The sequence below is a fragment of the Meleagris gallopavo genome, chromosome 5 (assembly GCF_905368555.1).
Source record: "Meleagris gallopavo chromosome 5, MGAL_WU_HG_1.1, whole genome shotgun sequence".
NCBI classification, from domain to species: Eukaryota; Metazoa; Chordata; class Aves; order Galliformes; family Phasianidae; genus Meleagris; species Meleagris gallopavo.
The window spans coordinates 47,814,207-47,830,188 of record NC_139408.1 but is presented as its reverse complement, the minus strand read 5'-3'; the positions used below and the strand labels follow the sequence as shown (position 1 = coordinate 47,830,188).

General features: G+C 44.6%; 1 protein-coding gene across 2 annotated transcripts in view; it reads left to right on the top strand.

Annotated features, from left to right (window-relative positions):
* CCDC85C (coiled-coil domain containing 85C) overlaps positions 1–15,982 on the top strand; it is a 103,181-nt gene that overhangs the window by 77,331 nt on the left and 9,868 nt on the right. For both annotated transcript variants that reach the window (XM_010711902.3, XM_019615870.2), the window contains 2 exons: positions 717–821; positions 14,443–14,538. In XM_010711902.3, the coding sequence (XP_010710204.1) occupies positions 717–821; positions 14,443–14,538 (201 nt within the window). The remainder of the gene's footprint in view (positions 1–716; positions 822–14,442; positions 14,539–15,982) is intronic.

Here is a 15,982-nt window from a genome sequence, read left to right as displayed (position 1 = left end):
TTTTATGGGTGTGCTTTCTTAGAGGAGAAACTCTTCTTGTTTGAAGACCATCCCATTTCAGAATGACCGAGTGAGAGAACAAATACCATGAGGCAGACATTATTGCCCTGATATTATTCAGCACTCCCCAACACCTGCTGCCTCTTTTTGAGCACAGGCAGTTGATTGCATCTGTCTTGTATGGTTTGTTGAGTCATGCTGACTACCTTTATTTACGTGGCTCCACTTAAGTCTTGTGGTTGCACACTAATTTATAACCAAATAAGAAACTGTTGCTTTCACACCCCTTTTGCAGGCTTAAATGAGTTACAGTAGCACTGTTTGTAAACACTCATTGCTCTCCACCTGCGGGAGACTGGAATAGCTGATGCTGCTTTAAAAAGATCCAGTAAATATCTCCTGGTGGATTTACATCTTTAAAGGTGTGTTTAACTAGCATGAGCTTAGGTAAAATTAAAATGCCTTCTCACTTTGTCGTTTAGTGGCGTAGACTTTAAGAGTTTCATCTCCAGCTGCTTGCAAATGCTTTCTCCAGGTGTGGGCACGGGAACAGCTTGTATCACAATGGTCAATTGAGCTGTTTTTGCAGGGAGAAGTTATGGGAACAGCTGGTGATTGTGGGAAAAGGAGATTGTGGGAAAAGGTAATCCAGAAGAAAGGAGATAACTTTCATTCTTGCTAATATGGCCTGTCCCATTTTCTTTTTGTCTTTGCAGCAATCCAGCACTGGAGATTTGAGGACTCTGAGGAAAGGGTTGTCCCCATACCACTCTGAGTCACAGCTGTCCTCACTGCCACAGTATCAAGATGCCCTGCAAAACGTAAGAGCCCTTTGCTTGTCTGTACGTACAAGAGCCAGAGCTTTCCTGGGGAGTGGGCATGACCTGCACACAAAGATTCAGGGAGCAGCTCTCTCTGAAAGCTGGCTCCGGAGCCAGATAAAAGGTGCCACTGTTGGGAGGGTGGAGAGCCCCTGGAAGTATTGAACTTTACCTCTGAAAATTTTGACTGTTTAACTTTCCTGCTCAGATTTTTTGACTGACAGTTACTGTTGTGCATATTTTCAAGCAAGGGTGAGTCTTGTTACACCTGCCTTTCCTTCTTCATAAATATCCTTTTTGTGCACTGTTAGAAAGCTCCTCTTAGGTGACATAAAAATTGTTTTGCCAATGCACAGTCAGGATTGCTTTAGTGATTAAGTTCTCAGGACTTTTATTTCAGGTTTTTCTGTAGCACAAATGAGGTTTTATGTTTCCCAAGATTTGCCTGCTTTGTTTCTTCTCGGATGACAGAGGAGTCTTGGTTAGAGGCATAGAAGGCTCTTGCAAGAGATAAATGCTGTGCTGCTGTGTCAGGGCTTCTCCCTATTGCCCTGCAGTGCACAGATGACTATTGTCCAGATGTTTGCCCCAGTGTCTGAGACACCACCTGTGTTGCTAACAGTTGTATTTTGGCTGCCTACTGGGGTAAAAGTCATTAAGTCATTCTCTATATCAGCATTCCTCTTACAGATGTAAACGAGAAGGGAGGAGGAAATAGTAATTTAGGGAAGACTTCTTAAGTAAAACTCCATTCGTTGTGAGAACCCAGAATGAATGAAGAACCTTCATGTAAAAAAATAATTAAATTAAATCCAAACAAGACAAAACCATATAAATGAAGTGGGAGTTTGAATATCCTCTTTTCTTTTTTCCCCATGTAGCAGTCAGGGAACTTTACAAAGAGAGCACAGATGTTTTGTCCCGGGAAAATGCTGGTGGCTATGTGGGTACTCCATTCATCACTGCTCGCTGGAGCCCAGTGCTTCCCTCTGCTTTCTTCCATGGCCTGGGAGGAAGTGTCAACTCCATTGAACGTCTGTAGGAAGGGCCAGGTGCTGTGTGACACCTTCACCCGTCCTTGGTAGTATACTGCCTTCTTTGGGGACAGGTGATCAAAAGGTAGCACCAAACAGCTCTGACTCCATGTTGTCTGGAATGCTATGTAGCCATTTTTAAATTTTATTCCTACCAAAATCCCTTGGCTTTGGGTCTTGATATAGAATCATAGAATTGTTTGAGTTGGAAGGGACCCTAAAAGGTAATCTAGTCCAACTCCCCTGCAATGAACAGGGACACCTACCACTCAGTCAGGTACTCAGAGCCCTGTCCAGCCTGATCTTGGGTGTCTCCAAGGACGAAACATCTACCATCTCTTTAGGCAACCTGTTCCAGCACCTCACCACCCTTATAAAAACTTTTTCCTTACATCCAGTCTAAATCTCTCCTCTTTTGGTTTGAATCCATTTCCCCTGGTACTATCACTACACATCCTGCTAAAGAGTCTGTCCCCTTCTTTCCTGTAACTCCCCTTCAGATTCTGAAAGGCCAGTAGCAGGTCTCCCCAGAGCCTTCTCTTCTCCAGGCTGAACAGCCCCAGCTCTCTCAGCCTGTCCATGTAGAGCAGGTGTTCCATCCCTTGGATCATTTTTGTGGCCCTCATCTGGATGCTCACTAACAATACGATACATGTTATATATATTTTTTTTCTGATGAAGGCGAGCGATCTCAAATCCATGCAGATTTCTCTGCAAATCTCTGTCACCTCTCTGAAAATGGACGTGTAGGTGTACCTGGCTTTCTCTGCAGCCTTTTTTTTTTTTTTTTTTTGACAGCATCATGAAAACTTTTCAGTTTTCATGAACTTTTTCATTACTTCATGAAAAGCGGTTCCTCTGTGTGTGTGTGTACAGCCTTTGTTTGGGTGAGTGGTGGTCGACACTTGGCGTTGGCTCCACACCTGTCATGCCTGCTCAGGATTTCATCATTCTCACCATCTGTGAAATTATTTGGAGAAGTTACTTAGTACCACGTTTGCACATGAGCATCACTCTGTTTCTCTATGGCTCTGACATACCTCAGTTAATGAAAAAGTTTGTTTTTTCTAATGAATCCTGGATCATGAACACCAGTGTGTACTCAGGACATGGAACTGAAGGACCCTCACAACTGCAAGCTATGCAGAGACACTGTCTGTTCAGCTGACAGTTAATCGTGCAGACAACAAATCAGAAATTTCCTCTCTAGTGTGTGGCAGGTAAAACATCCACTAAAAGTCACATGGATTAGATAGACTCCAAGGCAAGCAGATTGGGCTTCCTTGCTCCTTCCTATCACCAGCAGCCTCTAGATCAGCTCATTCTCGAGTTAGTGATGTCCCAGACATGGGAGCTGAATTAGAGCTACCTGTAAGTGTTGTACTGCTGACAATCTGCTGGCCAGCCTGCTGTCTGGGTGTCAGCGGTGGAAACAATTCCACTTCATCCTAGGCGAGCTTGTGTTTTCATTGATAGCCTGGGTTGTTACCTTGCCTTCAGTGTTTTGGTCCTCTTTGGTGGCTGAAGTGAGTTGTTTTGCCCATATGACATTCATGTATGTGTTTCCTTTGTGGCTCAACTGTATGAATGCACAGCACTTTGAGCTATTGCACTCTAATCTGATGTACTGTAGGAAACTGTTTGCTCCATAGGAGTCTCAGATCGGTGGCTGGAGAGCACAGAAAAGGTGAAACTTATCTAGTGCAGAGGTTTTCTAGAGTTTTAATAATACCCAGTGGGAGTTAGTGATGTGAAGTTCTGTTTGTTGGCATTGTTTAAGGAGCCTACATTGCACGTTCTGATGGACCCACCTGTGGTTAGTGAGAGGTAATTGGCATTACCTATCAGTGACTGGGATCTTCCCGTTACCATGTGTAGCTTCTTTCAGCTCTCTGCACCTCCATTTTTCCCTTAAAGGGACTGGGTGAGAAATGACCCACTCTGTAACATGGTTTTCAGGCATTTCTTTATCACTAAGCTAAACAGCACAAAGTGTTCCAGGATCCTCCAGAGATGCATACTAAAAGGCAGTATTTAATTTTTGGAACACTATGGCATTGCTGAAGAGTTCATCTAATAATTGCTGACTACATTTCTGACATAGGGAGAATGAATGAGGGGGAAAGAAAATTCCCCATCCACGTGAGGCTGTTATTTCATTACTACTAGTCACATTTCAGCAGCTCATTTGCTGAGGGACAGAATCTCAGTTTCTAGTTTCTGGAGCATTCAAGATCTCTATAGAAAAGCTGAGGATGAATGCTGGGGCATGGCTCAGAATTGCATCCCTTCTCTGATCCTTTTGCTGTCTGCCTCCTCTGGGGTGTTGCAGCAGCCTGTGCAAATGTGCAGCCCAGGAACTGGTTCATATTCCTGCCTGCTGCCCTGTGGCCATGCCAGCCACATGTTTGTGCTCAGGGATGTGAGGGCAACCTGAAGGCTACTGATGCTCCTGTGGGTAGAGGTCTTCACTTTGGTAAGCTCATACATCAGCTGCCTGGAGGAGCCACGAATCCACATTGGCATGAACCACCAGTAAGGGTAAACCAACCTGTTGCCAGCAATTGGAACTAGCTTAGCTGATTGAGATTTAAAGTGTGTTAGCACTGATAATTTGATTACAACAAGAATCCTTCCTTGGATGGAAATAACTGCATTTTTGTAATGGAAACGTTATGTTTATTGAGGTAGGGATGCAGGAATGGCCTGTGCTGATAATGAGAGAGACAACTGACAGCAAACAACTGAGTAAACAGTGAGGGATGTGTGGTTTGCATCAGGACTAGGAGGCCTGTGCTGTGATAAGGCCACAGCACAGATGGCTCATCCTTAGAATTGTTCCCTGATAAGGGAAGGATGGCAGCAAGGTTACACCATGGAGGTGCCATTGTGTTTCCTTTTGTTCTTAAGGGGTGGCTTAGATAAGGCACCCAAAAAGAGGGAAAGAACACAACAGGCAGCAGCTTCCTAGGATTTATGAGGGTGAGTAAGACTGCAAGACTGAGATAAAGATCAGCCCATAACAACGATTAACTTCGTGCAGCTTGTAAAATATCTGTCCGAAAAAACAGTTCTCTGCTATCAATGGGGAGGAATGCCAGAGCTGTCATTAGGACAGCTGCTGTCCCTTGTCCTCTGTGTCACACAGTGACCCTGAGCGTGCACCTCTTGGTGAGTGAGTGTGAGTTTGTAGTTGTGTGCCGCTCGTGGCATTTGTCTCCAGTGACTGTTTCTTTCAAAAAACAAAACCCAGATCTGAGACTGAGCTCAGGCTGCGCAGCAGCTTTCTGCTCACCTCTGCTCCTCCTGCTTGTTGGACTAATTCCCTTAATTTCCACTACACTGTCACTACCAGCCATGTCTGTGCTTTGCAAAGATGCTTGTGAGGTGAGTGTTCCATTTACCATATGGCACGTACGTTGAGATAAAAACAAACCCAAATATTCATGGTGTGGAGGTGTAAGGAGAAGCCATTGGATGAGGTGGAAGTGGATGACAAAGGCTCTTTTGCTGGTGTGCTGGCTGCCTGCTGAGCCTGCGGTACATGGCTTAGATGATGTGTTGATGGTTGGACTAGATGATCTTAGAAGTATTTTTAACCTTAATGATTCTATGATTCTGTTATTTGGTAGAGGCAGCGAGGGATACACAGTGGGCCCCTTCTGACAGCCCTGTGTTCTTCTAGCTGGAACAGTGATGGTCTCAGTCCTCTGATGCACCGGTTGGGTCAGAGGAACAGTAAGAACATGACTCAGTCTCTTTCCTCCATTCCCTGCAGAGAAAATAGCACATTTATCCTGCACCAGCCTTCAATCAGTGGAGATCAGGGGAAACGCAGCTGTGGTCTAAGCCTGGTGTTGGTGGAGGCCACCCAAAGCAGGGCTGCTTGTCTCTGCTGGAGCCTGTGTGGGAGTAAATCCATTCATTTCTGGGAGCAAAACCAGACTGGCTCCTTAGAGCTGACTTTGCTTTTAAAACAAGACTGAGACAGCTGAAGATGACAGTTCCTGTCATGTGAGGGCTGGTGTCCAGGAGCAGCACCCAGAGGAACCCTTATGGGGCTTGTAGCTCGCACTGGTGTGTGCTGGGAACATCCTGCTGGGGCCATTGTTTGCCTTCCTGTGGCCAGACTGCCTTTGTAGACAGGGGAAACAATGGCAGAGGGCAACTTCTTCCTGCTGCCTGCACCAGTACTGGGGAGAAGACAAAAGCAGAGATTCATGGTAGCCATTCTGCCACTGCAACAATAGCAGTGGAGGAAGGGAAAATGAAATGAAAGGTCTGTGGGGAGAGTGGCAGAATTTGCAGCCCGAGGAGGGCTATTGTGAAACTTCAGAGTGTATAGTGAGAGACTGAGAACAAGCCAATGCATTTTTAAAGGCCCTTCATCAGCTGCTATTCTGGTGCACCTGAGCAGCATGTGGCTTCTTCCCTACAGCAGCCAATCAGCACAAAGTTAGACAATGTCAAAGTTTGGGGGTTTGATGAGGAAAAGAGGCACTGACAGTCTGTATTCGTCATCCATTGTTACATGTAACTACAGAAGATGGGAAAAATTCATGTTTTGATGATCTGCTGTAGATCAACACATTCATTACTGCATCTGTTAGTGTGGGGCCAGCAGTGGGTCTGAGATAAATATAGTGGCCTGTAGACCCTCACTTCCCCCAGACTTCAGAGAGAGCTGCTTCACCAGCAGTGGCAGAGCGGCCAAGTGAGGTGCCACCCTGGTGGGGTGCTACATGGCCATGGGGACAACAGGCATCTGATGTGTGCTGTCCTCTGCCCACCTGAACCTTTTCAGAAGGGCCACCCCAAACCAGGTGTGCTTCAGAACTGGGAATGTCTTAATATTATTCAGTGTTTCCTTCTGCAGTGGAATAGGCTTCGTGTTTTTTTTACTAAAATAGCTAGCACCTCTCCAAATACTCATGCTAATAGTGCCCCTGTGAGTCAGCTGCAGTTAGTGCACTTTGTCCATGGGTACAGCAGGGCTACTTCTGTCTGTAGCATTTTTGTTTGTTTGTATTAGGTAGTTATAGGCTGAAACCGCTCTGAATCTGACTTGTCAGTAATAGATACTTGGCTGGGGGGGCAGTTGAAACTGGCAGTGAGGCTTTCTGGTGTCATGCGCTGCTTGCAGCTCTGCAGCAAATCTGTTGCAAACCCAAAGAGCAGCAACTCAGTTCTTTTTCTGCTCCTGGAGGAAGTTGTCCCAGCAGCTTGGATGCACTGAAGAGTTTCCCAGGGCTGGAGCTGTGCTCAACCATTAGCACTTCCTTTCCAGTTTGTAGATGAGACCCACTTGCAGACAATGTCTTGCTTTTGTTTATTGTGACTCTGGCAATCCCTGGAAGCCTTCCTTCCCTTGCATGCCCCAGCACAGCCATGCAGTGTGGCATGCTTCCTGGGGAGAACAGCTCTTCTGTTGTTTAGTGTCCTCGATGTTCTGCTCAGAAATCAGCAGAACAGTGAAGCTTCTCTGTTAATCAAAAGAGCATTGGGTAAGCACATTGGGTTACTCAGGTGGATTCCTGTGAACGTGTTGCCTGATGAGATGGCTGAGTTGGGCAGACAGAGCCCTGCGCTGTGTGGTGCCAAGGATTAATTCATGGATTTGAATAACTGCATGACCAGATGCTCTCTATGATTAAAGGGAGCAAATGAAGTAATGCCAAAGGAGATTAGGCAATGCAGTAGTGTCCCTCCATGTGATAGGAAGGATGCTATGCAGAGCACTAGTGGCTCCTGCCCTTGTTCCTGTCAGTGGCCAGGATGGTGCTGTGCTAGGGAGCTGGTGTCTGTCCGCCAGCATCCTCCTTGTTTCTTCTCATGTGACTGGCAGCAGGATATCAAAATAGATCATCTGCCACCAGGAGCACTGGGCATTCAGCGCATGTGGGTACTCCTGGGCTGTGGAGAGGGAGTCCCATGCTCAGGTAATAGAGCAGGGGCTTTGAAGAAAAATGCCACTTTGGAGTGGGGTCATGCCTTGGAGCCACTTTGTTGGAGCTCTTAGCCCTTCTGCAGCATCACAGTGGCAGATGAAGGGATGTGGGGCCCCAGAGCACCACGTGTCCACGGCTGGAGCTGGCCGTGAAGACTTCCCATATTTTGCCAGGCTCTGCCTGCTGCTTCTGACATGCCCGTGGGCACATTGCTACACTGGCTTGTCCCTCAACAGCTCCCAGTTTACAGAGCAGTGTCGACACCTTGATTTATGTACAACACCTGGATGGTGATGAGTGCTGAAGAAGGGCCCAAGCTTAATTCAAACCTGCTTAAGTAGGCTGCAAGCAAAACCACTGCGAGATAAATCTTCGTGCCTGGGAATTTTATTGTGAGTTATCTGGCAGTGCCTGCCTATAATGTAATTCTCCTTGTTCTGTCTCGGCAATAAAAACTTCTGATATGATTCCATTTAGCTGTAATGTTGTCTGAGATATGCCATTAGAACACTGTGGCGCGTGTAATCAAATTTGAACCTTAAATGTCTGCTTGTTTTTTGAAATCATAGACAAAAATTAATAGAAAGCAAGAAGAAGATGCGAGGTTCAGAAGCATTAGTGTTTGCTTGCATGCCACACTTTGCTCTGAAGCATTCTCAGTGTCTGGGCTGTGACTGCTGGTGAAGTAAAATCAGCATGCTGTTTTCCTCTGGGTTTTGAAATTTAGCTCCCTTTTCACAGTCTTTCTGCAGATCAGGAATAGCTCTCTTGGAGCTGAGGTAGGAAAGGATGTCATTAAAACGTGGAGTGTCATTGAGGAGAAGGAGATTGAAAACTGATGTCAGGACCAAGGTCTTGTGCTTTTTTTCAATCTCTGGAGAATCAAGAAGAAATTGTTTATTGCAATTTCACTGTTCCTTTTTGAGATTTCTAACCGACAACCCATAAAAGAACAGACACCTGTCATCACCAGTTAGGCTCTTTTCTTCTTGGATTCCAGAGTATTCTCTCTATTATAAGAAATGTACGTATTTTAAGCCTTATTTTGCCTCTGTGGAGGTGTGTCATTACTAGGAGTTCCCAGTGTGCACTTTTACAGTCTTATTAATTTTGTTCCTCCAAATGTGTAGGAATGGAGTATCGACCGCAGTGCTTTTCAGCAGCTGAGCTGGACCACATCCCATGCAACTAGACACAGCCAGCAAGGACTCATTAGGCAGCTTGCTCTTAGGTACCAGCAATGCCATCATGGCTTGATATGCAGCAGCACATGTTTCCAACAGGTGCTTTTAAGGCCTCAGCTCTTCATTTTTTGGTGTCTGATTAAAAAGGATCTTTGGCAGTATTTGTTGCCTTTGAATTTTCTTTCTCACACCAGCACTGTTACTTCACTGATCCTCTTTTGGTCTGGACAGGGCTGCTTTTATTCAGTTTGTTTTCTGCTGTAGATTTGAGGCTGCTACCAGGTCATGCACAATTCGTTGCAGGTAGGGGAAGAGAGGATTTATCTAATGTGCAAAGCATACTCCCTCAAGGGTCCTCTGACACGGGAGGCTGCAGAGTTCCTTTTCTCTTTTCCTAGTCTAGACAGCTGAACTGTGCATTTCCTTCCAGGCATCAGGCTTGAATCATAAGCCCTGCAGGCAGGGCTCCAGTGAAAATTTTCTGAGGGAGTCTCAAACAGAATTGGGCTTTTTTACTGATTTGGACACATACAGTATAAAGCTGTAATGTAATGAGCTCTGGCAACTGCATTGGTCCCATCACAGATGCCAGCAAATGTCTTGTGCTGGTCTGCTTGAAATGAAGGAGTAGGTGAGGGCTAAAATGGAGATGTGTCAGTGATGCTTCAGTACTGCTCTATATGTAGGGATGGCAGAGGAAGAGCTCTTGCCATAGTTTTCCCATTGGAAAGAGGCTGGATTCTTGGATACTCAGGATGTTTCTCCCATGAGATGGGTGGAAGAGCCTCTCCAGGAGTCTTGTATGACCCTGCAGTCCCAACAGCAGGGACAAGGTTGTATTCAGATAGGTCACAAGCAGTTTGACAGCCTTTCTTTCCCTGGAATTGGCAATGAGTCCTTTTGCTCGTTGAAGACTTGGAGAAGGGCCTCTAGTTCTTAAGAGGAGCAGTGGCCAACAAACACTGTACTTAGCAAAAATATTTCCTCCAAGGAACTTCGTGATGCAACCACTCTTGAGGCTGGCATTCTCCCTGCTGGGCACCCCTTTTGTTTTGTTTTGTTTTGATAACATTAACCGTGGCTTTGGTAGAAGCAGAAGAGACATGCAATGTAATTCTACTCAGGTGACCATTTGAAGCCACAGTGTAAATGTAATTTTCTTTCTAAGTTCCTTGTATAACTGGTGAGTTAGATGAGCTAACTTCTAGTCTTGTCTCTGTTGCTGTAAGCCTGGAGCAACCCCAAAGCCAGAGAGAATAAGAAACTTTGCCTTTTGAAATGACTCAGCTTCTTGTTAGTTGGTTCAACTTCAAGAAAAGTAAACTGGAAAAACAGTCAAGATTGTATTTCTCAATAGCTTCATTGTGAGTGCATGGCATTTTCATTGCTTCTGAGTTTATTTAGCACCATTATTTTACAAAATTATGTGGCATGTTGGCCACATGATGGAAGATGAAAACTGAACTGTCCCTGAGCTACTGAATGCTGTGAAAACCTAGCAAGTGGAAAGGCTGTTTAAGACAAGGAGTGCATGTCTAGCAGAATCAGAAAAAAAATTTTTTACTGATTTGGACACATACAGTATAAAGCTGTAATGTAATGAGCTCTGGCAACTGCATTGGTCCCATCACAGATGCCAGCAAATGTCTTGTGCTGGTCTGCTTGAAATGAAGGAGTAGGTGAAAAAGAAATTTAGAAAATTAAGAAAAGAAATTTAGAGTGATGCATACCCCCAAACCCTCTGTATTACTTTGTGCCTATATAGACAATTCTTGCTTCTTAGGATGTAACCAGATTAACCTTGCTATTATTGCCCATCAGGATGCTGAGTCAGTTGTGTTCCCATGGCTTTGATATTGTCAGCTTTAAGGAACAGGAAGGGCTTAGGTTTCTGCAGTGATGGAAGTCCTCAGAGTAGCTGAAGTCGAGTGCAACCACGGTGATTCTTACTTACATTTTCCAAATGTGTCTGTTTTAGTCATGAGGAATCTCTTCCATCATTGTGATTTCAGCTACTGCCTTAATGCTTACTTCCTGAGACTTCCCCCTCCATCCTGCTCTCCTTCAGTCTCCTATCTCTGGTTCTCCCTCCCTTGCATTTCATCTCAACTGTTTTCCTGCTGGGTAAAATGCACGTCCTCCTTTTTCTTCCTGTTCCCTCCCTCCTCTCCCACTGCTGGCAGTTTTCCAGTGCAGCAGCCTTGACCTTATCTCCAATTCCTTCCATTTCCTCCCCTCCAGCTTACACTATTGGTGAACTCTGCTCGTTTTCTTCTCCTCCATCCTCCAAAGGCTAGCCATGCATCCTGCTGGCTACATTGTCATTTCTTTCCTTGCTTACCACAGCTCCTCTCTTTTCTGGCCTCCTTCGTGTTTGTCCCAGTGTAGGAAGCTGATAGGAATTTGGCTAAAACTTTTTTTGTGAACCACACTGAAATCAGTGGGAGTTAAGCACCTAAACACCTTTATAATGACTCTTATGTCTGGAAAGAACCTTCTGTGAGGGTACAACTACACAACAAAACTTCAGTGTAAAGATAAACGTTAAGGTATCCATAGTGGTGTGGAGTATTTCCTGGCAGCATGTGGATATTTTTACTCAGTACATCTTACAGCTGCAGAGGGCAGAGATATTGGTGAGGTCCTTGTTTCACTCCTCTCCATTTTTTGTGTGCATGTTTGGCTTTTGATAGAAATGGACTCTCATTTCAGCAGTGGGAATGTCTCTGTGGCTTGCAGCACAGCAGGCCTGCATCGTGGTTTTTCTCTGTACTCTCTCATGCAAGTCTCTGTCATTGCATGCAGCAATTTGGATGTCTGTTTTAGTTTACAGGCCTTTCTTCTGGCTTCCAACATAAAGATGAAGAATCATGCCTGCTTTACAAATAATGTTATCTTGTACTGAGACTCTAGCAGCAAGGATTGGGCATTCCTCCATTGTTGTATCCCACACTCTTTAAGATTAATTTTCTCTTCTTCAGTCAAATTCTCTACTTGCATTCAGGTGGAGCTCAGCTGATTGCATTTGCCAAATTTCAGCCACTCCAATCCAAAGGGCACCGACCCATTGAGCATTTTTGTGTGATCCAATCTATCCAACACATTACTGTGCTTGCAGGATTGCTTTTATCATGTCAGTATGATAATCAGCGAAGTATGATCAAACTCTTTAGAAAGCATTTCTCTCTAATCATTCTGGTTTCATTTGTATTCTGTAATAATTTTGAGAGTGATTATGATCATGGAGATGCTTTGTAGCTCATTAGTGACTTCATTTCTGTGAGGAGAAGCTGCTGCTGCCTGTCATACAAGGGACCTTGTGTTCTGCTCTGGTTTTGTCGCAAAAATGTATTTACAGTGTTGTTAGATGCTCTATCCAGATGAATTTCTTTTACTTTTTCTTATTACTTTCAACTCAGAACAAATTCTGGTTGTTGCACCAATTGGTATTTCCTATGTTGCTTCTAAAGTGGGCTGTGGAGAAAGATCTTTATGAAGTATGGCTCATGGCCACAAACTCCCAGATTTTCTGCTTTCAGTTGTTGTGATCTTGGTCATTAATGGGAGGAAGACAGCTTTCACTTTTCACTGAGGTTGGAGGAGTTATGCAAGTATCGATGCCTGTGACCTCTGTGGGAGGCTGACTCTGCATTTACCAGCTCTGAGAGAAACATGCAGCTTTAAGGCACAGCTGTAACCTGGCTGGACTCTGCCCCTGGTGCTCTCTGCAACTCCCCAGGCTCTGCCTCTTCTGTGTAACTTTTGGGGCTGGCCAGAGGCTGAGAATGTGTCCCCAGGTGGCCATAGAGCTGCAGTGAGCTGTGTCCCTCTGCCAGCAAGCATCTGGCCTGGGAGTGTCCCGTGGTTGCCAAGCTTCATCAGCCTGTTAAATCTCCTTGGAGAGTTACTGAGGAGTTACAAAGTCTGATTTTCCCTTTTCTGAGATGCCTGCCTCTCAGAAGGAAGGTGTTGTGTCACCAACAGCTCAGTTCATGAAGGTCAGTATTTTGGGTAAGTGGCTGTTGGTTTACTTGGGCTAAGCACAGACCAGTGACTTAGGCTTGAAAGGCTCCATGCCCTTCCTGCTGTTCTTGTCTGTGGCCTAATGGACTGATCCATCGTTTTCCTAATGTAAACTGTTTGGAAGCGTGAGATGTGACAAAGTGCCCCTCCTTGGGTCCTCCTTTCTGGCACGGCTCGCTCGCTGGCCTTGGCTTGGAAGGCAAAGTGGTGATGTGAAGCGTAAAACACACTGTGTGGAAAAGATGATAATGGAGTGCCTCACGTATTGCATGCAAAAGCATTCCTGCCATGGTGCTACATACCGCTCTGCCATCCTAATTTGCTTTCACAGGCTTCAGTATAATCATTCTTTGTATTTCCTAAGGGATGTGAAGACTAAATATGAGTTTGGTCAATGGTTTCATTGTTGATTTCTTCCAATGCTATGAAGCAAGTACGAAATATTAGCGACAGGCAGGGTACATCTCATTCTCATTATGTTTCATACAACCAAGATGGATGTCTTTATCAAAAGTGCTTACAAGGCTGTTTCAGCAGGAAAAATCTTTTGTAAAATGTTATTTTGGGGATCTTTCCCAATGGGATCCTTCGTGCAAGAGAACTGGCCAGCTTTCTGGAAACAAACGCAGCCAACATTAGCTTTGGACATCTGCTTGATTTAAGGTTGCCTTCACAATTTTCTCTGTAGCTGGAGATTGGTACTTGGTGTCTATGTGAAATCATTGCCAAAAAAGCGATGATATTCTACCAACTGTTTCTTTCATGTGTACAGCTTCTTAGAAATGACCTCTTTATGCTGAAGATCTTCTTTGCGTTGCTCCCTTGGATGAGGACCATTTGATTGTATCCTTATGCAGAGTTATCTGAAATGAGCAAAATATGTTTCCTGAACCAATTTAGGTTTAAACCTGGGTAATCTCCTGCCTGAGTACATATAGACTTAATGGCGGCAGGCTTAAATAGCATTAGATAAAATCATTTTGGGGGGCATAGTGGTATATTCATCTTTGCAGGTGGTTGAAGAAGACTGAATTTTAGATGGCTGTACAGTCATTAGGTGTAGAAAGGTTAGGCTCAGTGAGATTGTTGTGATTGAAAGATAATAAAAATAAATGGAAATGCTCACCAGTGTCATAGGCTCGCAGTAAACTCCACAAGGAGTGATCTTAAGAGAAAGATTCCTCCTTGGTGGCAGTCAGCACTTAAGTGGGATCTAGGAGAGGTAGAGCCAGACTCCACTCCTTCCTGGTAGCACAGGTGAATTGCCTTCATGTGTGCTCCCACGGCTGACTCATTGCTTGCTTCAGGTGGTCAATCAGAGGTTCAGGCTGTGATCAACAGTTCCCATACAATGGCTAATGGATATTTTTTTCCTCCTTGATAAAATAACCTAAAAGGAATTAAAACGTACCTTCTTTTCTCCTTTAAACAGGGACCAGCTCGCATGACTGCTGATCTTGCTTCGTCTCCTGCAGCAGGATACGTCCCTGTTGGTCAGAAACCAGAGGCTGTTGTGCATGCCATGAAGGTAAGGATGCCTGTAGTCCCCACACTGCTGTGCACTATGCAGTGTAATGCAATGCAACTAACCCCAAACCGGCAGAACTCATGGGAACATGACAATTGGAAGTGGAAAGTTAGTGCTCAGGCATGCGATCAGTAACCAGGATCTGTATCGTGAATTGTAATAATTGTTTCAAATACTTGGAGTATAGCAAGATCACATTTGACTATGTGGGTTGGAGACCTTCAATGAAGGTTACTACTGCTGGAGGTGTTAAGAGAAGGGTGTCTAGAATCATCAGGGTTTAAAAAATACCTTTAGTGCAGTTTTTACTGCTTCCCAGGGGAGCTACAGGAGTGTCTGTTCAATTGCCTCCATGTATATTTCCTGTGTTTTCTTAGTAAGTTCCTTCTTGCTTATATATCTGCTAAACTGATGCCTACCAGAACATTGCAATCTCATACAGTACCTTCATTTTTGTCTGCTGTAGGGGTTATGGGACCAAATTTGCAAGTAAGGGCAAGAAACATAAATGGTTTTTAAGGTGTAGTTCGATAAGCTCATGGAAAGGATTATAAAGTTAATAAGGAAGATTCTTGGAAACTGGAAATTGATTCTGGCACAACGTTGCATGTAAAGGGTTTGAAAGGAAGTTGGATGCCTGGTTGTTTGCTCATATTATTGTTATTACTATTCCTCTGCTTCAGGATTTTGTTGATCACAAGGAAGGGCTGCAAGAATTTCTCCTCTGAGATTTTGTAATTTGGCTGGTGGGGTATGTTTGTCAAAACCCTAGAAACTGCCTCAGCTGGGGAGATAAAGCAGGTGGCACAGCCGTCGCATCTCACAGGGCGTAATGTGATGTGTCCTGCTCATACACCTGGGGTTAAAAATATTCTCAGATTTGAAGTGAGGATGAAATTCTCCTCTCAGTCAGTGGCAGCAAGGAGAGAGGAGATTTTTATTTTTCCTTCCTGTAGCCTATGTCCAAAAGATCAGCTGCGCATTGAAGGGATTGAGGAAACTGGTTGTGGTCTCTAGCTCTCCTCCCCATACTTCATATGAGACAATAAAATTGAGGCTGTTGGTCTCTGATCATGGATCTTAAACTGTATGGGAGATAATGTGTTTTGGTCACAACATGCTGCAGCAGATGGAGTTGGTCTTACTTGCACCCTGCAGGACTGGGAATATTTTCAGTGCCAGCCCCTGCATGTGGGAAATGGGATGCAGCTACCAGCCTAGATCCTGTCCATGGTACAGCTCATGACCTTTGCATTTTGTCTATACAACACAGAATACTAGAGAAGCTCTGTTCAGTTGTGTGATGTTCCCTAGGCTTCTTCTTTTTTTTTCTTTTTTTTTTTTCCTGCAGCTGAGCCACTCTGTGGATGAAATGTTCTCTACAATTTAGTATAAGTTCTTCCTTGAGCATCTTTTGGAGTTTTCTTTATTTTTGCTTCTGAGA